The sequence below is a fragment of the Plodia interpunctella genome, chromosome 16 (assembly GCF_027563975.2).
Source record: "Plodia interpunctella isolate USDA-ARS_2022_Savannah chromosome 16, ilPloInte3.2, whole genome shotgun sequence".
In the NCBI taxonomy this organism is placed as follows: Eukaryota; Metazoa; Arthropoda; class Insecta; order Lepidoptera; family Pyralidae; genus Plodia; species Plodia interpunctella.
The window spans coordinates 8,363,292-8,387,559 of NC_071309.1; the positions used below are offsets into that span (position 1 = coordinate 8,363,292).

At 33.7% G+C, this 24,268-nt stretch overlaps 1 protein-coding gene across 3 annotated transcripts in view; it reads right to left on the reverse strand.

Moving 5' to 3' along the window:
• ds (dachsous) overlaps nucleotides 1–24,268 on the reverse strand; it is a 301,443-nt gene that overhangs the window by 17,804 nt on the left and 259,371 nt on the right. For all 3 annotated transcript variants that reach the window (XM_053756979.1, XM_053756980.1, XM_053756981.1), the window contains 2 exons: nucleotides 13,135–13,306; nucleotides 9,752–10,225 (listed from right to left, as the gene is read on the reverse strand). In XM_053756979.1, coding sequence (XP_053612954.1) covers nucleotides 9,752–10,225; nucleotides 13,135–13,306 — 646 coding nt within the window. The remainder of the gene's footprint in view (nucleotides 1–9,751; nucleotides 10,226–13,134; nucleotides 13,307–24,268) is intronic.

Genomic DNA, 24,268 nt, shown 5'->3' on the forward strand with positions numbered 1-24,268 from the left:
CCAAACGCGCCGGCCATGTGTCACGTCACGGTACCACTCATCTCTATTTTCCTGGATTGTTGGTATCGAGCGAAATTGACCAAGCCATAGACAATGATAAGAATAGACAAGGCAAACTATAAAATAAACTATAAAAAACTGCGTATGACTGTCTATTGGCGATAAACTCAAAAACTACTGAACGGATTTTTATGGGGTTTTCACCAATAAGATAATGTTATTCCTGAGGAAAGTTTAGGTGTATAGTTTTTACTCGAGCGAAGCCGGGACAGGCCGCCAGTATAACATAATTTGTACGTGGAAGATATTAGTCTAAACTACAAAAACTTGCATGCTGTATTTTCAATTTATTAGTGTAGATAGTACAGTTAATAGCACATCAACCTACCCAAATTCATTACGAACTCGCCGCCATTACTGCGCAATAGAAGTTCATTCTGTGTAACGTGATGTGAGGTGACTGTACGTAGAAGATAGTTGTCTATATCCGAAGTATGGTTTAGGATAATATGAAACCCGATTTTATAATAGGTAATAAAAAACGGTCTGTATATATTGCGATTTTGAAATTATTTAGTTCTACATATAAATATTATTATATGCGTCCGTAGATTTTTTTCGAGTTTCAGTTTCGAATAAGTTTTCCAATAAAATCTCAAAGTATAGTACAAATACGTGACTAAGGATTTTTAGTATTGAATGGCGCAAAATGTACTGGACGGATTTAAACGAAATCCGTCCAGTAAATAAAGGAAATATCCCAGAAATAGCACATAAGGCACATTTATCTTGAATCTCCCAAGGGAGCGAAGCCCGAAGCGCGGCTAGGTCATTTCACAGAAATAATAAGAAAAATAAATTTAAAATTGCGATTAAGAGAATGCGTTCTTTATCTGAATTTCATACCCACACAATGCGTTTGTGTTCGATTTCTATTGAAATGGGTTTTATGTGTTCTATTTAGATCGCTTGTCTATGACCGAAGCACTATTTATGGGAGCAATAAATATTTATGTATCACTATCGTTTTACTTTTGACGTTGAATTGTCCAAGCTTTCTAAGAAAGCTTCATATCTTTTTTAGTCCAATGGTGAGTTATATCTTTACTAAGAACACAGATGTGATGGAGTAACAATTTTCAATATCACAACATAGTATAAAATGTAGCTTCCCGCTGCCTGTCCCTTTGCATGCTTAGATCTTTAAAACTACTCAGCTAATTTTGATGCGGGTTTTAAAATAAATATTGTGATTCCTGAGGGTGTGACTTACTTGTGGTTTTACCCGAGCGAAGCCGGGACGGGTCGCTAGTATTCTACTAAATGGTGGTATGTAGTACGGAAAACTCATGTCATAAGCCTTTTAGGTGATTGAAATAAAAGTGTTAGCAATAAATAACACACCCGATGAACAAACAAGGTAAACAAAAATACTTAAATGAACTTTGTCTAAATGAAGATGTGTTGAACGAAAATATATTAGTAGGTCACTAGAAGAGTACAGACAGACTAAATATTTTAAAAAAATTATAGTGTGGTCACCATGCTCTTCCGCTATCCGGAGGTCCTAGGTGCGATTTTCCAGCGCAGTCAAATATTTTATACCTGTGATAACAAATATTTGTCCACTATGAATGTGTCGATGCAAGCCATTTATTTATTCCATCCATTAATTTTTTTCCCAGCTTTAAGTCCCACTGCTGGGCAAAAGTCTCCCCTGACTTTCTCCACGCATTCCTATCCTTGTTCTCTTGTCATTCTTCGTAGAATCTTTTGATGTCATCCGACCATCTCGTCCATAGTTAAATAAAAGTTTAAGAAACATTGTATCATAGTATTGGTCTTCATACTACACGGGTTGATTTACTGACCCAATAAATAGAAGCTATAAAATGTGTTTTTAATTAAAAATCAGTTTCACTACACAATTTTATAATCGCGATAAATTAGTGCATTTTGATGAGGACATTATCCAAATATATTTATGGCTGACAAGAAGTGCAAAACTAAAACAGTTTTATTCATTTAAAATAAATAAAGCATATTTTAAGCTTAAATACTTTTTATCACTATCGCACGTTCGCAAAGAAAAATATTAGGCAGACATGATAAAATATATTACCTACAATCTCTTAACTTACATCGCTGAATAAAAGCTTCTTCAACTTAAGTTATAAGTAAGTTACAAGACAACCATGACACCAAAAACAATAATTACTAAAATCCTTCAAAACACCTACCAAAAAGTCTATCTATCAATTTTTAATTGGCAGATCTCGACGATTTAATGTTTCATTGTCGAAATTTTTTTCCCTTCCTTTTTTTGCGGGTCTTTTTCTTAGTCGTTTTGGGCACAAGCTGACGTGGGCAGATTGATATACTGCCCGATTCAGGACAAGCCGTGGTCTTTTGGACTGGTCCCCGCCCCGCCCCTCACCCCTCAACCCCCCGCTTAACCCTTTTGTCTTTACACAGACCAAATATCGTCTTATTTTAGTTCAAATTTCACAGGTTCTGGCCAAGCGGGATTTCTTTCCGATCTTTCGCTATTTTACGGTTTATTGTTTACAGAAAATGAGCATGAAATCGTTCTTTATTGCGGACGTTGAATAGTTGTTTTTTTTTTTTGAGAAATTGTTTACAGAATCAAAAATGAAGATACAAATAATATTCGATTATGGCAAATAAGGTATAGGTCGTTGCTACGGAGTATTTTTATGTTCTTAATATTTATGTGAATTATTATTATTTTTTTTAATATTAATGCATAATGATTTGGAAAATACATTGGAATTGCCAAAATCAAGCAACATAATATAGTATTAGCGACAAAAACAAAATCAGGTTCGAAACTTTTAGGGGTTTTAAAAAATCCTTTGATTTACTCAAAAAGGACGGAATTCTGTACAGAATTAATTTGATTTAGGCCTGGATTAATGCGGCCTCTGTCCCATAACTTTTGAAACGTAAAATTCACGACGTCATTAAGTTAGCTAAGCTGATCATTTCGGATCATTGCTCTTATAAAAATGCTTGAATTTTACTTGATTTTGATACAGTCTACTAGTCAAATATATTTTCTAATGTTATAAATTAAAAAAAAAATGTTTTGTATCACAATATTTAATGTATTGTAACGTTACGATTTTTGTAGTCAAAATTTCATCAAATTTTTTATTAAACTGATGAATTAAAGTGACATTTAATTATTGTTTTTGGTAATTTAAATACATACCTATATATATTTATTTTTTTATCAAATTAAGTAGCCAATTCGATTCCATTACCGCGGTATAGAGGACGTTGGGTTAACTAGACCTGTAGTAGATGACATGACCCGCGTCAACATACCTACACCACAAGCTGAATTGACCCGACCTATTTTATTTAAACAATTACATTGCAAATAGATTAATATTGTATAGTCAATTTCAAATTTTGATTCGATTTCCTAATTTGTTTTTTTTTTGCTACAGAAATGTTTGAAGCTTCCATAAACTGCATTAGTTTATGTTTATATTAATAACAATTATTATTTTAAATTTCGAAGACATATTTTTTTTTGTTTGAGCATTTCAAAGTGGCGACACGCTTCATGCAGATGTATAATTTCTTTAAATTTTTTATTTAGTTTTTTTTTTTTTTGCGGACAAAGACAAAAAATCCTAAAAAGAAAGAACTGTCAAACACGTTTAAGTTTTCGGCCAAGTCATTAGAGGCAAGTTAGTGGTATACCGTCGTCTCAAAATAAATCCAAATCATTAAGAGTATAGATTATCTCGCTCACGAGGACAGCAACTTGCTCAATTAAGTGTTGTAAGATTTCCTGTGTGAATTGTCTTCGGTTTTAATTTAATGAATTAATTTAATCTAACCATAGATTATCGCGCCCTCTTGTCCATAGTTCAAGTGCGTTTATTTTATGCGCGCGGTCTGGTATTTGCAAATAAATAATTTAACTGTTAAAGTTTAGGTGTATTTTGCACTTTGTGCAACTAGGTGATTAACCTGGGTAAATAAAGAAGAATTAATTATTACTTCTGAGATAACTTTGATAGTCTTCACCTCGCATTCATATCACCCGGGTTATTATTACGTAGGTAAAATGAGGTACCTGGGTAAAATGCTACTCGTATAAAGTAAAATTATTCTAGTTTTTTGGTGTTCTTTGCTCACCTGAATTCTCTATTTATTAGTCTTAATTACATCAGTAAAAACGTAAATTTTAACAATAAAATCAGGCCACGCCGTTGGTCACTCACTCCAATATGAGCTCGGTCAGGGCGCCCTCACATTTGAATTTGGACACTCACATTGGAATTTTTTATAAACTTATATGAAAAGGTTTCTAAAACTAACACGTAAAATTTTGAGCTCGAACTTTTTTATACATAACTAAAATATTTTACACATGAAATGAGTAAGATATTATTCGATCACGTTGCTATACTTACCTACCTATTTACCGCCAAAATTAAATTAAACTGTGATACTCCCGCACTTTCAACCGCTGAATATCTCGACAGAAAAAGTTGAAAATAATTGTGGCCGTTTTAAAAAAGAAGTTTTAAGGTTGGTAAAAACTGTCGCGTGTAGTTCGTTGAACTCATGATTTATTCGACTGCGCGAGAGCTCGTTCCTGGAGTATCCTTGAATTTGCGGATTCGAATTTCAAATTTTCAGCCCTATAGCGTGAATTTATATAGCAGTGGATTTAAGAATCTTGCTCGTTTTTTTTTTTTTCTAGCGTCGAAGGCGAATTATTTGAAATTCCTAAACTTATTTAAAATGGCGTCCATTTTAAATTATATTTTTAATCACTTCGTCTATAGTAGATCATCGCATATAGGTATATTATATAAGATCAATGAAGAATATATGGTAAAAAAAACAATCTTCCATCCTAATTATTATAAAGATATAAGATTTGTTGTTTTTTTGTTTGTAACGAATAAACTCAAAAACTACCGGGCTGATTTTTATTAAATTTTGCACAATGATAGACGATGCATTCAGGAGTGACATAGGCTACTATTTTATAATGGTTTTACCCGAGCGAAGCCGGGGCGGACCGCTTGTATATATTATAAATTTGAAATTTTGTTCATTTCTTGCATAGTAGGCATAAGGGCTCGTTACATGGGACCGTTACACAAAACCTACGCAAACAATATCACACTAATCAGTAAACTTTACATAGAAACTAAAAGTGCTAACGGTCGTACAGATTATTAACTCACAAATAGGCTAACTGTCAGAAATGATAAATTCACCAAACCTGTGCGGTCGAGTCGCCATCTAGAATCGATATTTGATTAGATAGAAAACCAATTATGATGTGTGATGGCACCAAGACGCACGAAGAATATAGTAAATTATGTGAATGTTGATAAAGTATATGACAAAATTGATGTACATATTTTAATAGGCCTCTTTTTTACATACATATCTAGCTAATACTGTGGGCTTTATAATTTATGGGCCAAGAAATTATTTTTGCCATGGAATTAGTAGGTACTTGTACGCACGAAGTACTTACTAAATCCTGATTTTTGCCCAATCTACTTCATTTCGAGTGTGTTTTTGCTAACACTGGTGTTAAATTTATCAAGGCATTTGACAAGACTTCTACGAATCGAAACCCACCGACATCTAGTGACATATAAATATTGAACTTAAACTGTCAACCAGTGTGCAGGTTTCCTCACGATGTTTACCTTCACCGGAAGCAAGTGGTGGTCGATGAAAACTACTATACTTGAGCCAGATTGGTACAAAAAAGTAATGAGGCATCTGGTCGTGTTTTGTTGATAATTAAAGTTTCAAATAAATAAAAAAAGCAAAGCATTGAAGATTTACATTAATATTACAAAAGGACTTACAAATTGAGGAACCATTTTAATAAATTCCAAAGCTATTACTTGGCACACACGAATGATATTGCAAATCAAATCTTTAGATTGAGCAGATATCGCTTAAAAATGAACTAACATTGTGTATTGCTATTGTTTGGTCCAAATCAAAGACTTAAGCCAACAAAAAGCTCTAATCGCTGTTTTAAACTATGGGATCATTTTGTTTGTCCTATTTTTAATTTATATTCGGCTCTGTGCCTTTGATTTGGTACAAATAGGTAATCAATACACTTGTCACCATTTACAAAACATATTCCAGACTATTAATAGCTACGTTTAGTCGTATTATAATTATTATGTTTTTCATTCTTGAAACAAGTCTCGAACTTACTTTGGGGCTAGCTCAATATGTGTGGTTTGTCCTCATTTATTTATTTATTTATTTATTTATTCTTATTTCGTCAACGTAAAAAAATATTATGTGCCTCATAACCAAACACAGTGGGGTAAATTTTCCAACGACCTGTCTAAAGCCAATAAATATATTCACGACCTTTTAAACGATTAAACAATGAAAACGTACCAGTATAAAACACTTTCGATTTCACCGCTTCCGCTTTTGCCTCGAGCCTTTTACCTTTAATTAGAAAGAGCCCCATAACATTTATGTTCAATGCGCAAACGCACGCCCCTCCAGATTTATTGCGAACTGGCCTCGAGATAAACATCCATTAATTAAAAAAATATAATATACTACATTCGAAGTTCGCCATTTGAATTGCGCCATGCCAATAATGTGCAGAAGCAAAACTATGTAATTTTTTGCTTTTACTTCTGCGTAAATGGTCGTTTATTTATTTTTATCCATTTGGCATCTAAAAAGTATTTCTTCAGGTGATAGTCCTCAAAGTTTGGGAATAATATATTCTTATTAAATTCGACAATGGTAAATTCAACAATTTAGTAGAACATGAATAAGGACAAAATACAGTTTTATTATCCCGAAATTTTACATCGTCCTTATGATAAAGTTTTTCATGTGCGCGTGCGCATAAGTATTTACTTATTTTCGACGTTCCTAATAAATTAAGCGCAAGCTAAGACACGCATGCTATCTCATTCCCTCGACAAACGTTTAGCTCTCCAATATTTATATACCAAGCATAAATCGACGCATTTACACCGTTTTGTACTTTACAAATCCAATCTGGCAGAATCATGTAGAATGGGTAGTTTCAAACAAACAAACCCATGATTTAAATATAAAAAGCGAGGGTCTATGACCATATATTTTATACTGCTAAGCTTTACTCATACATGTAATATGCATTTTAGAACGCAGTAAAAAAACAACATACGATATTTTACGTAATTGAAAATAGTTTTCCATTGTTTCAGATAAGATAAATTTACTATATATTGTCCTGCCTACAATAATTGCTGATTTATGTCGACTTAAATGAAGGAAGCTCAATCGTGAAAATTATAATAAAATGAGCGTTCTTCACAGTAGTTGTATACGATGTAACATTATGACACTGCGCGTACTAAAACGAACATTTGTGAATCATAGTCATGTGTTTTTGCATTGACATCGATATGTGTTTACCAAGCCTCGTCTAATTATATAGTTTGCGGGGAATACAATGTCAAAAAAAGTTACTTTGACATGTTTTCGTTTCGCTGTTAAGTTACTCTCGGTGTAAGAGCGGGTTGGATTAGATTCTCAGTCAATAATTATGCTGAAGATAGCAAAATACATTATATTTAGCTACAATATTGGCTATATTTTAAGAACAGATCAAAATCACGTGACTCAAAGGGCATTAAAGATGGAAGTAAAGGGTTCCAGGAATAGAGGAAGACCTAAGAAGAAATGGATGGAGTGTGTCAAGGACAGTATGAACAGAAAAGGACTATCAATGGATATGGCAAATGACAGAACAAAATGGAAGGAACATACATACTGTGCCGACCCCACATGAATGGGATAAGGTCAAGAAGAAGAAGTGAAGAATATTGGCTATATTTTTTTTATAAAACTAAACATTCACGATGAAATGAACTTGCGGGCTCAGGCAAGCAAACCGAATTCGCGATAGATGTCCGGATTAACACGGCAAAAATATTGCATTACGGTGTAATAATCTGCCGTATTGTCCTCTGTAAATCATTGAATCGCATCCTCTACCGTTACTCACCGCACTTGTCCCGAGATTCCCTGCCCATTGTTGCATACACTGCCACTATGAAAGCAACCATAGTTTATAATCCGTACGCAAATATGAAGGTACCGTTGTGTGGATACCCTACATTGCGTAAGGCTGTAAGGTCTACACGGTAATTTATCTGAATGATTTGATATCGACACCCAAACTATTTACAGAATTATCTTCTATTTAGTAACATGCTTATTTCAGAGCTTTCCTGTCCCTATTTATATAAAATTCACCAACTATATTATATTGTACAACTGTTGTAAAAATCTACATGCCGATAATGTTTCCTCTGTGAGAGCAGGACTCTAATTGTTTTAGTACAACTTCAAAACATAAATAGGTTAAATATTTTAAATAAATTTTTCCTCCAAACGATCCTTTTAGATGATACTAAAATGATTTTCCCAGAATTTAAATACAATTTTCAAATACAATTTTAAATGCAAATACTTACAAATACTACTTGCCAAAATTCAGTATGTTCGAGACATGGAAAATTTTCAAAATTAACTTAATAATATATATTAATTATACTTAATACATTTCAATATATATACTATATTTAAAATAGTAATGTAATATAAAGTTACTTCAATATATTTAAAATCTTTGTAATAATCACAGTCTCTAAAACAGTCGCGTAAACAAAAAGCATGTGTTAATAATACTTTTAATTGATAGTATTGTAAGTCCTTATTTAGCTGATATGTTCATGAGTCGGGACGTGGTCCCCGGGATTCGAACCCGCTACACATCAGACGCTCGTGATCCCAGCTTAGACAATGGGCGATTACTGGTTTGAATCGAGGAATCCGAACGCTTTTGTGCTTGGTCTAAGTCAGAAGCAGAAACACATTGAACTTATTATCCCACGTGGATTCGTGGATTTAAATTTTAAGGATACTTAAAATACGTAATACGTATACTACGTAAACGTAAACAATTATATGTGATCTTGAATCGTGAATAAGTATTATTCAATGATAAGTATTAATCAATGATTAATATTAATTAATGATTGATGCTTATTCAAGAAGCTTGGTATTATGAATGAGTAATATTACTTTTGTGCCGAATTTAAAATGCATTCAGCTATCATACCTTTCAGTCAAATAGCAGTCATAATGATATTCCATACGTAATTTGCTTACAACAAACATTGTGCAAGAAGCGCAGTGTTTTCTCTCATCAAGAAACTTTTCTCTAAAAAAAACGATTCTTTTCCGCTACATCTTCTGCTTTACACCTCACTCACATCATCACGATTTCAATAAATTTGTTAAAGCAAAATGAAGCTATAAGGTAATTTGAACATCAACGGTAGTTCTCTCTTTCCTGGACATTAATATTTACCATTGCTAAGTAAAGTTTTGTGTTCGGTAACCCATGGGTAACCTTAAACGCATACTTAAACGTAGGTTTGTTTAGGCGACTTTCTTTCCAAGGAATCCATCGGATCAAATCAATGCTAGTTCTGGGAAAAATTGAAGATCGACAGATAATCTATTTACTGAAATTATATAGCCAAGTGAATTTAACAAAATAGTCACGTAAATTTGTATTTATTGGTTAAAATTCGTTGTTCTATAGTTGCATTTTTTATATAGATTTCAGTGCATTTGGCTTGATGGAAAGCAAAAAAATTACTGTTCAATGTATTGAAAGAATATCACTTACCTCTATCTCCAACAGTAGCTTTCAAATTTCCAATAACAGTACCAATCCTGACATCTTCTTTCACGCGAAAATTGTATCTCGGTTTATCAAACAGCGCGGCTCCAACACCTGGCGGCATCACGTTCACGTGTACAGTCGCTGGCTGCGGGGCAGACAGACCTCCCCCATCAGTCGCCGAAATTTCCAGATCGAATTTACGATTCGCTAGTATCAGTGACGGCTTTGTGACAAGAATTTCTCCCGTTCCTCTGTCTATTCTGAACACATCATTATCGTTTCCGCTGACTATCCTGTAGGTGACTGCTCCAAATCTTCCTGAATCTGCGTCGATAGCTGACACAGCAACAATAGGTTCAGTTGAAGAAACCCGGCCTTCTTTCAGAGAAACATTGTAGTCCTTAACGGTGAAGGTAGGGACGTTGTCATTGATATCAAGCAGTTGGATCTTCACCACGGCGGTTGTGGACAGCCCCCCTGCGAATAAATAATTGGTCTTGATTGTCTGTGTATTGTTGTAATGTAATGTTTAATTGACAGCCATGCTGATTTATACCAATGTCAGCGCTTGTACGATGTTTGTAATGACTCAACCTTTTTCTTAAGTACACGTTATATATTTTTGTTTTGAACAATTTTCATGTTTCGTTTATAGCTTTCTCTGTGTGCACTTTGTTATCTTTCACCAGTTTTACATTATGTAACTATTATATCAGTTATATTATGTCTACCTACAAACATTATTATGTGGTATGAATGCATACTAATATTATAAACATGAAAATCTGTCTGTCACGCTTTAACACCGATTTTAATGAAATTTGAACCTTGACAATTGGACTATAAACCAGCCAGACATAGTCTAAAAACTAAGTTCAAACATAGGATTTTTTTCTTATTTCTAATACCCTCCAACCCACTTCCAGTATTGGGTAGTAATGTTTGTACAAACACATATGATATTTTATTCGCGGACGGAGCGAGATATAGCTAGTTATCATTAAACAAAATATGATCTTAAAAAAATTAAAATAAGTATATTCGCAAGGGAAAACATCTACACTGCCCATCGCAAGGAAATCATAAACGTTTTAATAGCGAACTAATAAATAATAAATTGTTTTCTATTAACTAAATTAGTCGGTTTATAAGATATTCATTATTATATAAATGAACATGGCAATGCATCGCTCCATATCTTGGTTCAATAAAATGCAAGAAAACTTTATGAAACAGCAATAAAATGCTAAATGATTGTAGACAAAGGGCTGCAAGCTGAAATTCACATAGATTATATCGGAAAGAAATGCCTTTCAAGATAAAATGTTAATAGCCACCTTTTAATGGTTTTACTTTACACAAGTCATATCATATAACTTTATTAGTGTATAAGTGACTATACAGTTATGCTAGCATTATAAATTCCCAATTTAATGCTATAAAACTGAATTAAACTAACCGAGCGTAATTATAATTTAATAGACTGAACTTGGAAAATTTAACCATCCTATCTAGATTATTAGTCCATTTTAAAACGAGGGCGGTGTAATGGTTGAGATGCCTGTGGATCGAAATGTCCCAGGTTCAAATCCTACTCGTGACACATGAGTTTATCTGTGTTCAATTTTACTTTCTGCATTTTTTTTTGTCATATAATATATTTTATTTGTCCAATTTACTCGATATCGGGGACCCAATGGTTCGAATGACCACAATTAAGTACATTGTAATAAAACTTATTAATGTCAATGAATTTAACATTTGGAATCCGCTTCGAAACTTGCTCTCGTCGGAATAAAAAGCAATAGTTGGCGGCTTCTCGCCACATAAATCAGAAGGGCAGGCTTTTGGCATACAATAAAGGGACTTACAGAAATATAGATGTATTCATTATATTTTATAATATTTCACCAAGAATTATATCTATAATATTTCGGATATTATAGATATAATTCTTGGTGAAAAAATAAGTTAGTGAAAAAAAAACGGATCACCCCAGACGAAAGTCGAGCAAATGATGGCAATTCAACGTCGATGCCTTCCAGGGAAATCTGTGAAAAATTGCTTTGGAATATTCAGTGTGCGGAAGAAAATGGCGGAGACTTCTGACGTAAGTCTATTGACTGGTCTTGGCTTGGACTGTGTGCGTAGGGCGACTTTGATATTTACAGATAATGCGATATATAAACACTGTAACAGCGAGCACAACATTTTCCAACAATGTAATTCGCTGCCGTGGAAAAAAATATTAATTTGGCACGAAATATCAAAAAGTAATGCAATAGTCGTGAGGATGCTGAATTCGGAGGGCTTAGTGCGGCTTTGCATTTCACTTCTCACCGTCGAATCGATTCGAAGTGAGACGCAGCGGACCAATCATATTGCAGTGTGGATGTTGTTGCGTCACAGCCGATGATAAAAATGATCAATAAATTGTGGAATCGATGTGATTTCTGTTTTATAATTAATTTATTGGAGAGGGGCAGTCTTTCGGAATGTATTTCCAGTTACGATTCGCTTTTGGTACTGTAAATGACTTCATAAGATTTGTATGTTACAGACATAGAATTTTCACGCTAACCAGTAGAGTTCACAACCATGAAGAACCCTAACCTTAATAAATACCATTTCCTTTTGCAAGGAGGTACGTCCAAAGAAAATAAATTGTTTTTTTTTTCGTAGATTTTTTTTTAATATATACCTATGTTTCTTTATAAAAAAAAAGAAAAGGCAATCATCATGTCGTATTTGGGAGGTAAAATCGATGGCAGAGGATAGATGTAAACGAAGGCTGCTCCACCAAAAAGAACAGCTACCTAAATACCAAATTTCATAACAATTGGCCCAACCATTTGAACGTGGAGAAGTAACAAACACAATTATAAATGTTCACCTTTATATATTAGTGGGAAGGTCTCGGGGATTGATTGATATGTGTTAGAGCTTCCTAGCACATTCTTAACTGTTTACATCCATTTTACAAATAACAATAGAAGATTATGGACAAGAAATATGTTTAGGAAGTATTATTTTATATATTGTTCATGTTTGGTTATGTTTAATGTTCTCGCAAGGGAAGTAATAACGTGTTATTGAAAATATAGAAATATTGCGCGTAAAATACTCACTGTAGTATTAAAAGCATCAGAACTTGACATTAATAAATAGACACAAATCACTGTGGCTTTCGCCTTTCTATCGGCCCCGTATAATAAAGTCACACAGTCAAATGCTGACATGAATTAACGTGCATTGCGTCGTTTGTATGTGAGCTTTTTTTATCACAATAAAAAACCAGCAATGTACATAGAAACCACTAAAGTTTCGCGAACTGTTTTCCGATGTACGGAGTCAGGTAATGTAATATTCAAAATGAAAGTATGTACCTCTATCTGTAGCAACGACGGGAAATTCGTAGACCTTATTAGTCTCGTAGTCCAAGGGCTCAGCAATGCAAAGGTCGCCGGTGTTAGGTTTGACTCCGAACTGCCTTGTGGCGTCGCCCAGGGTGTAGTTAATCATAGCATTGACTCCGCAGTCAGGGTCGATGGCCGACATCTGAAAGACGAGACAGAAATATAATTTATATAATGTGAAGAATAACAGCTACATTCTACATTTAATACTTAATATACGAGATAGCTAGAATGACGTCTATAACAGCACAAATAACAATAGAATAAATTAAGACATAAACTGTTAAATATAAATATATACCTAATTTAGTAAAAAGGTCTGGGAGCGAAAGAAATGTGAGGTAACCGTTTCTTCCGCGCAAAATGCAAAAGTCATGACCTATCTTGATCGTTCCGCTACTCTATTTACTAGCGAATCGTCCAATTAAATCGTCGAATCGTCGAATTAAATTATACAACTAAACCTTCCTCAGAAATCACACTATCTATTGGTGAAAAACAAAAATCCCTCCGGTAATTTTTGAGTTTATCGCGTTCACACAGACAGACGTATACGACACGGGGACTTATTTTTATAATATGTAAGCATTTCGGTATTTTGAAAATAGTTTGACAAAACTAAACTATATACCAACATTGCTGTTTTCAGACAAGTTTCAAAGAAAAACTTGTAATCAAAACGGTTGAATCGAGCGGCTGAGATTCATTAAACATCCAATTGAAGTTATTATCACAATCATTGAAGGGCAATCAAAAGTATTTCTAAATCGAATAGATAACACACAAATGTCAGAAAACATAAAATATCTCAACAAAAATATCATAAAAACATGACATGATTTGTTATTCCCCAACAAAAGTTTGCAGTACGTAGGTATGCCTAATTTAAATTCCAAGCGTTTGATTACGAGAAAGAACAACGCGGCAAATTGACATGGTAGGTGTTAAGTGGCCAAAAAATACAACACAACTTCGATAATTAGCCTGAAATCATCTTTCTCTCTTTATCGTTGTATATTACCAACTTGACAACGGTTAGTGATTAATTACACCTTAGTTCGTTCAAAGATAAATGGACCCTGCAACGGTGAGTCGGCCAGTTCCGAAAAATCAAACCTATCCTACATGGTTTTATGATTCAAATTTCATCGATCGAGAATGGCGGTGAAGAGTGTTAGTTTAAGTAATTTTAGTTGAACGTCCGTGTCTTCATTTTAAGGTCTGACAATGGCAGAACTTGTTTCCTTTTACACGTTCACCCTCGCGGTAAGACTGCACAAAATTGTTTTACCGACAATGATGCCCCGAATGGTAAGCCTAAAATTTATATTTAGATATTAGGTACATAGTTTGTGTATTTATTTAATTATTTACAATACAAATTAGAATTAAGGTTTTCTAAAAAGCGATGTATTCATATTCATATTATCCATTCCCCAACCAAGTTTTACAATAATCTTAAAGTAATTACAATTATTGCGTATAACTTAGTCACCTTTTACAGGTATTGCAGATAAAAAGTATTAAATGAGTAGTGGTAAGGTCTAATGCTGTTGTCATTGGTCTAAATTCTGAACCTCGCAATTTAGACTAATCTGAAGAAGAAAACAACATAAAACATTTACTTTCACAACAAGCCAGCCAAATATCCGAAATGTGCGACTATTGACAATCATAACCTCATTGATGATCTGACAAAAAGAAAAACGTCGAAATCACACACGAGTGCTCGCCGATTGCAGTTGAAAACTGGAAACAGCGATTTGCATTTACGAAAATTGGTGTACCATCATTGGAGTGTAGCACGCAATACAATTGTATTCCGAGAAACACATTTGCAGAAACAATGGCAGAATCTGATCTCCGCTTACTTTATTATTATTGGTCCAGGGTTCGAGTCCCGCTGATTGATGCAACATCGATATAACTAACTTGCATGCGGACTGGGGAACCCGATTGTCGCAGATTCACAGGCCTTATTAAGCCCCATCAAAAAGTAATGAGATTATAGAAGGATAACTCACGTACTAAGATATGTAGGTATGTACCTATACATTTTTATCGGTACTGGATTTTGGGTAGACTTTGATAAAAATGGCAAATGGTAACTTCCTAATAACGTAGTTTGTTGCGTATTTTATATAATGTAGGTATGAATTAACTAAGCTTGTTATTCATTAAAAAGTTAAAGCGTACTATATACTGTATGTTTTATCACTATAGCACCTTACAATATTTTGCATTGACAGAACAAGACGTTAATATACTTTAGCTTAAAGTATACATTATTTTTTATATAAACCATAGAATATATCTGTATTAAAACTAGATTTAGCTTGCAACTTCGGTCGCTTTGCTATTACAAATATTCAAATAATATCACTGTTGAAGACAAAGGCACGGAAAATTCATAAAAATAACACGGGATGGCTCTAAATGTGGGATAAAAAGAGAGACAAATTTAAACATGTGCGTGTGGTCTGAGGGCCCACCTCTTGAAATTCTATGTAATTATGCTTGGGATTTAGTGAACATTCCAAAAGAATTGTGAAACTTGGAATTAGATATTGTGAAAGCCAAATAAGCGAGTTACGATGTTTTACGAAGGGCCCTCAGTCCTCAGACCTTAGTGTCGTCTGAGGGCCCACCTGTATCTCAAAAACTATACATGCTACAGATAAAGAGTACGATAAATACATTTTCAAGATGTCCGCTCTGTATTTTCTTTACTTTTTGCTCTGATTTAAACGAACTCTTTCACTCAGACATTACAACGATCCCGTATTTTAGTTTTTAATGATGAGATTTTTGATAAAACTTTAGCGCCCGCCACACACGTTGTGTCGTAATAAGTTTTCTGATAATTTTACTAAATTTCATTTATCTAATACCGAAATCGACTGTAAACTCGGCTATCCGTGGAACTTATCAAACGTCATAATTATATTAACTGCAAGAAAATTCAAATGTAATATGATCAAGTTATATCTAATGAATGCTATAAATGTAACAGTATGTTCTCGTAACTCATGTATACCGGTAAGTGATTTATCATTTAAAATGTAGCTATAATATGAGTAAAATACTATCAACATCGTGAAAAAATACTGATGTCTACAATATGTTTATTTTTGCATCAATCTTAAGCAAGTATTTGTATAACATATTGTAACATTATATCAGTCGTTTGTAAATAAATAAATAAATTATAATAACATATCACAATTGCTAGTATTACTTCCTACTAATATTAGGTCCTTACATATGAAATTGGCGTTTTGTTGTACTGGCCACTTTAATCACGAATTTCTCCTCTTTGGTTAGGAATTCCAAATTCAAATTTATACAGCTATTTGCACATGTATTTGTATTTCGTTAACCGTCATTTGTTTTGTTTTATACTATATAAGGATCTTTATCTTTGTATTGTTCTCTTACTTAGCTCTGAAGAGCACTGAGTGCACTTGCACTCAGTTGCATTCTATACTTATAGAATATGCAAATTTAAAAATTTTGACACCAGTCTCAATTTAATAAATCTCAATAAACTGATACCGTGGTATCAGTAGCCGAAGAACTGAATTAAACTGTATACTGGGACCACAGATGTTGGAAACGCTGGATTCACTAATTGTGGGGGGAAAATAAAACATAAATACGCTATGCAATAAAGCTATGTCTTTCTCTTCTTTCAAACGCATGCGGTACCGATCGACCTATTCCAAAGTTATTGGGTGACTGGGACCGTTGTTGTCCTATTCATAGAGGCAACTGGGACCACGGTCCTTGTATATTGAAGTCCCAGTCACCCAACGACCCAAAACCCTTTTAAAAGCGTTAAATCTATAGTCGCTACTTTACTCTTTCAGTTAAGTTGTTTAATATTTAAATCAAGGGAGGTGACACAGCTTATATCGGCTACCTCTGTGACGAGATAAGGCAAGCCACAATGAGATTTATGGCACACTCTCGCTAACACACTACTTAAAAAGATTTTATAAAAGTGTTACATTTAAACGTTTCTGCGCATCTCAATTAGCGCAGTAATGGCGGCTAATAATTTAGTCTTGTCGCGTTGACGACTCAATCCCTGATTGCTTTTTAGTGAAACAAGTTATTTATATAGGTAACCTGATTTATTATAGTACTTATACATATGGAAAACTAGCTTTTTTCCGCGGCCATGATTTTCGTACAAACTTTCACTCCCTATTATAGCCATTTGGGGGTTGATTCTTGAAAAATAAGTAGCCTATTTATGAACGGGGGTCTATGACTATATGCTTACCCAATTTCATCAAAATTAGTTCACTGTGGACATCGTGCTCATGGAAGATCGGAACATTTCGTATCGGATGGATATTTTTAAGAAAAAGATTATATACCAACCGCCCTAAAATAAAATAAAAAAAAAATAAAAAAAATAAAATGCAATCGCGATATCTCCTAATTAGCAACATTACCTAGTACCACATGGTTCCAATATCTGTAGGACCCTTCCATATTCATTTGACAGTACAGTGAGTCAATATTAGAAACAAGCTGACCGATTCCCCAAGGCAGAATCCGTTCACGAGCTGACGCATGGTGATCCATCGTAAAACTCAGGAAATCTCCAAAAAAAGTTATACAAACATAGAAGAAAATAGAAATTTCACAGATGAGCATTAATACAAACTGCGAAACGTCAGCTGACAGATAATAAATGTCACAAATGTACAAAGGGGATGGCTTCTGATGCTATTTAAATTCAAAAACCGCATTCAGGCCGTGTTCGTCTTAATAAAACGAGCTACTTTGTTTACGCCATGCAAAAAGATAAAATAAATGATTTGTTACTAAAAGATTCTTAGTTCGGCTCTGTAAAGGACATTGTAATTCAAGGTGATTGGCACACAATAATAGTATCAAACATAAGCCATTTAAAAATTGGCCGGTTAAAAGGTAAAAGAAAATTTCACAAAAATATATAAGAACACAGAATTGAGACTTAAGAATCGAACAATGTTGACGAAATAAAAACCTATGACGCATGACGTATGGTGTTAATATTTGTGAAATAAGTGTCAAAATTGCAAATACTCAAAATTGATATACCTACCTTAAATCTTGTAAGTTTTGTAGAAGATACCTAATATTCGAATCAACTACATAAATATGTGTTCGTGCAAATCAAAAGGGACCTTATGGCGGCTAGCAATTAGGTCTTTATTGCTTGTCTAGATGCTTTGTTTTATATTTATATATTATATTCAATGGGCAGTCCATTGAATATAATATACAATCTAAATTTTTTTTTAACATATTTATTTTAATAATTTTATTGTATGTTAATTAAAACTCAAGTTATCCTTCTCTATCTCATCAGCGCGTATTCTTGCTTTAATTCTCGGCTGTGACGCCACAAAAATCATGATCCGCGTAAAAAAATATGATATGAATTATGAGGGGCTGTGATTTTATGAGAGGTACTTCCCTTAATCGCCTCGTACGACAGCGACCACGGTAGCACTGGAGTGCTCCTATATTCTACGGAAACCATATTCAACCTCAAGTTATCCGTCTGTATTGCAGATATTTTGCAACCAAGAGATGTAGATATTAAGAGCAAATAAAATTCCGTGGACAATACCACGGACGGTCCGTGGGATTTGTAGCCCATTAGTTAAACAGCAATGCACTTTTCTTTATGCATAATGGACCTTATTGCCATCAGCAATAAGACACGAGATGTTAAGTTTTATTGCATAATTAAATGAAAAAATAAGTCGGATTCTGTGTGACCTGTATTTTGCGTGAATTCCATTACATTTTCTTCTTCTGTTTTTGTATAGGTATATTCAATTGTTTGTTGCAACTTTCGATTAAATAAACAACATGAGCTTATAAAATATGTACTTTATTTTCATTTTATGTGAGATCAGCATCGTATATATCACTCATCAATGCGTTGTTACTTCCTCAGCGATAGCCCCGCCCAAGCCACGTTTGTTAGATCACTGAAACTCTCTTTGTCTAAATGCCTAGAATACTTTCCTAAATACCTAGTTATAAAGACCCTTGTCGTTTTGAAGAAAAGGCTGTGATAATGTTTGTTGCGCCGCTTCTTCTTCACCTGCGCGTTAGAAGTCGGCAGTAGACTTAGTTTTAATTTAAATTTTTGACGTCAAAAATTGGTATATGATCCTAATCAGAATAAATAATTTTAAATTTATTTATTACCTAGTTTCGTAAAAGCATTACGTTCCTAACTAACCATTTACTTCAATGTGTCAATTGCTTCCATTATATGATTAATTAAAACCAAATTTATTAACCACGAACACACTCTTACAAGCACAAATACTCACTTTTTGCTTAGAATATGTTTTCTTATTATATCTGTAAATGTATATACTAGATGGCCTCAATAACTTGCTTAAAATACATGATTTTTTAAAAATTATTATTAAATTGGTTATTAAGCATAGCTATACCGAAATCTAAATTGGAAACCGCCCAATATAAATTAATTCATTTTCCAAATTTAATTCTGCGTTAATTAAAAGTTTACCATCGGCAATTAAAAAGTAAACTTGCATTACGCACATAAATTAAGGAAATCATAAATAAGGTCATTACATAAGTAGTATAAAATAAAGTTGCTTCCCGCTGTCTGTCTATCTGTCCCTATGTATGCTTAGATCTTTGAAACCGTCCAACGGATTTTGATGCGGGTTTTAATAGATAGAGATACAAAAGGAAGGTTAGGTACAATGTATTATGGTTTTACCTGAGCGAAGCCGGGACGGGCCGCTAGTGCAAGTTAAATTGCACCTTCTGAAATTTCACGCCGCTTTAGTTTCCACGACAATGCGTTATGACGATAAGCATTACTTAATGGTTCACCCGGGATCGGCTCCCGGCGAGGGAACTCCTCAACGGCACGGGCGTGACCTTTTTGTCACGCGTTGAACAACGAACTCTTTTACGACAATAAAAGCTTGTGGCAAAAATGTAGTTATTGTAGAAATACTTGTAAAATGTATGTCTGCTGAACGGAATTTAAACTAACACAGCTAAGCAAGTATGTATTTTAAATAATTATTTCTATAAATTACTTATTTGGTATTGAATTATATGAACCGGTTCATAGTATTTTAATTGATCAAGCTTAACGACCCTGTGTGACCTTTCTTTTGTCATTGTTCATTACTGCACTGCAGTATATATTCGCTTCTTCGGGCAATGTTAATGTTTATGTTATATACGAAATGAATTGATTTTATTTTAATCACTCATCTTATCCCTTGAGCTATTACAACAAAAGGTTTGAGATATCCGATGATTTCTGCCTCGCGGTATACCCGAAAAAATTTCCGGGAGCCGTCGGACAACGTCTGGGAACGCAAGAAACGTAAAAAAACGACGTTTGGACTGGATAAGGGTTATATAATATAAATTGCGTTTTCTCATCTTGGAAAATATAGTATGAATATAAATAAGATATTTTTAAATTTTACTGTCTGGTAAAGTCGCGACGCGAGCGTGCGCTAAGTTTGTCTGTCTGTCTGTGTGAATCGACGTGGATGTCGTTTTTATTAATTTGATTGATAATTTTTATGCGGTGATATTTTTGATCAAAATCGGTTCAGCCGTTCAAAAGTTGTAGCGAAATGAAGAAGTCGGGGCCTTTTTTAATTTGTCTAACAAACAAAAACTTGTTATAATATGAAAGATGAAGTACGCATAAATCAGATTCTTTTTTGTTAAAATTCACACGCAGTTATAAATAAAAATCCAATACCTGTTTCTATAATTTCAATAAAGTTTGAAGTAGCTATCAAAGATTAGTAACTTTAATTTACTACACAATACAATGGCAATAAAAAAAAACAATTGAAGCACAAAAAATGCAAACGGAACAAGAAGGCCCATCAAAAGAATTTCATCGCATCATTCTATAAAGGTCACGGCAAAATTTCAATTTGATGTTACGTACGTACGCTCCCAGAGAACTGGAATAAACCGTAATTGAATGGTCTAAGCTAATCAAAATGAGCGATTTAAATGATAGTTTTGTTGTAAATTTCACACATGCTTTTCCGAATGGCCGAACTTGCATGGTTTCTATAGTTAAATGTGACCGTCCAAATCAAAAGGGACCTTATGGCGCCCGGCACTTACGCCATTATTGTCGATGTTTTGTATTCATACAACGGAAATAAAGACGTAAGTTCCAGCCGCCATAAGGTCCCTTTTGATTTCGACGACCACAAATAGTTAAGAGCACTGTCAAGGTAAGACAAGGGCATGGTCTCGATTACATACATTTTTCATTTCCTTATTATTTTAATATATATCTCCCGTTGCTTTCATGGCAGTGAAATTCCCTGGGCCACCAGTGTGCATAAAATATAAACGGGTCTGCACAAATATAAACCAAATTCTGCGTCAACCCTTTTTGAGAATGCTGTTTTTTGCCTATCTAGCTCAAATAAAATTAGACCGTATGATGCGTTTAATTGAATGTTATTCCAAGTGGAATTAAACTTGATGTTATTAATGTCTGAACTTGCCGACCATTAAAAATATTTTTTTAAAAATCATTACGAGAATGTCGTTCAGTTTTAACTCTAAACTTAACAAACTCTGATTTCATTCATAAAAACAAACAGTCTAATCGATGGAATAGTACACAGGTAAAATAAGTTACAAATCTTTATAAAGTTATATACGATAAAGTTTTGAAAAACAAAGTCTTGAATTTGATAATAACAATAACTCGCGCGTTTCACTTGTACCACGCGTAACACAATAATTTAGAAATGGTACATAGCGTCAATTAGTGGTGTGTACTGTGTAATGTTATCGCTTTTTTGGGATTCATCACATGAGTAATGTTTGCTGTGTGGTCGCCATTACCTGTGACCCGTTATAATTATTTTTGTACGCGCAAAATGTACTTAGTTCTGTTAGAAAAAAGTCATCTGGCATTCAGATGAATAATGTTTTGGTTAGATATTTTTGTAGTTAACGGAATATAGTGATATAAATTTGATACATGATCGGCCTGATTGTTTTATTTTGTTTTTGTCTTTTTGTTTTGACTATTTATTGTCTTTGAAAAAATCCTGATAAATTGTGATTAAAGTAGTAATAAATATTTTTATCCGTTTGAAAAAAAAAAACCTGGAATTTTCAATGTGGACGCCTACTTAAAAGCCGCACTCGCGATCTCAAATTTATTATCGTTTCCTAATTCAACACCTCGTGTACAGTAAACAGATTTTAAACAAATTTTAAGATGAACACTGCACACTGAATGAACAGTTATAAATTCATATTTTTGTTGTTTCTTTTAGCTTATTTGTTAACCTCGGTGGCGCAGTGGTAAAATGCTTGTCTCTGAACCGAGAGGTACCGGGTTCGATACCCGGCCGGGTCATGATGGAAAATTATCTTTTTCTGATGGGCCCGGGCCTTGGATATTTATCTATATATGTATGTATATGTTATAAAATATAGTATCATTGAGTTACTATCCACAAGTCTCGAACTTACTTTGGGGCTATCATGGCTCAATCTGTGTGATTTGTCCTAATATATTAATTTATTCATATTTAATTCAATTCCACCAATAAGGCCACATCTTTATTTATTTATCAGTATATATATGTTTATATATGTTTATATATATTGTATTAATTTCTTGCGCCGCACATTTTTTTCTTGGAAGCAAGTGTGAATGCTTTTAGTATTAAGTTTGCTATTCATTTTTAAGTACTTTTTTTGATTAAAACTATAATACTAATAAATAATGTCACTATATTAGCGGTGAATTCATAAATTGAATGAATTGTGCTGTCGACTGTACCGAAACTCGACACAACCACAATAAAGTAAGCATCGAAAATAAATATATCCCAAAATAAACTTGGCATGTTCACTTACATTAATATACAGTTAAATTCGTCATTTCACTTAAAATAATACATCTTTTCCATATCATTTATCAAGAAGAGTAATCGTATTTGCGTTTCAAATTCAAATTCAAATCATTTATTCAGAAATTAGACCTTCACAGGCACTTTTTCTCGTCAATCTTTATATTTATAGTTATTTCTCACAAGCTACAAACTACTGGCATTTCAGAACGACCACTGCTGAGAAGAAATGCCGAAAGAAACTCATTTGAACAGTGTTGGTCCCTATCATGCCAGATCGGCTTACCATTATTGTTTCTTACAATGTTTTTTTTTCTTTCTAATAATATATAAAAGTACATAATGTACATAGTCAAAAGGTATATCAAAACAGGTTATGATTGTGATCCGAGTGCTGATTATAATATATATATATATATATATATATATACATATATATATATATATATATATAGTTTGTTTTATGATAAGTTTTTACGGACATGTTGCGTTAAATTTTTGTGTTATGATTTCAGAAGAAGTTGGAAACGAGAAAGTCCCATAAGTTTTACCGCCATTTAGGTCATAACCTAGCTCATATTGATCGTAAAAAATGATTTCTTTTACGATTATAGAAGGCAAAGGCCTGTCAGAATCTTTTTGAAATCGCCACTATCCCTAAAGATCTTAACTCACATGTTTTCCGGTACATAAAATAGAAACCGTTAAAAAGTATAACTGACATTATCAATTCAGAAGACGTTGGATATGAAATCTTTTATTCAAAATTTTCACACACACAAGTCTCTGACTGTCCCGTACTCTATTGAACGTGAGAATACAAGTCAATGACACAAGATACGAAGTGAACGAACGTATTTGCGGAAGACGTCTTGATACTTGACACCATTACATGTACCCTGTGGTTGTCGAGGTTACCTGACTGCGCTTGATACTTTTAATTACTTTTTTTGCAGGTATTGGGTTATGCAGTGGGAAAGTATGGTTGTAATATATGAATCTACTATCTTTTGCCCACGGGTTCGCCCGTGTTAATTTTCCGGGATGAAAGTTACCCTTCTCCATACTTCAAACTATGAAAATTTCAAGAAGGTTAAGTACATAATGCGTGAAGAGGTAACAAACTTACTTTCGAATATAAAATATTAGTAAGGATTCGCTAGTAATTGAGAACCTAT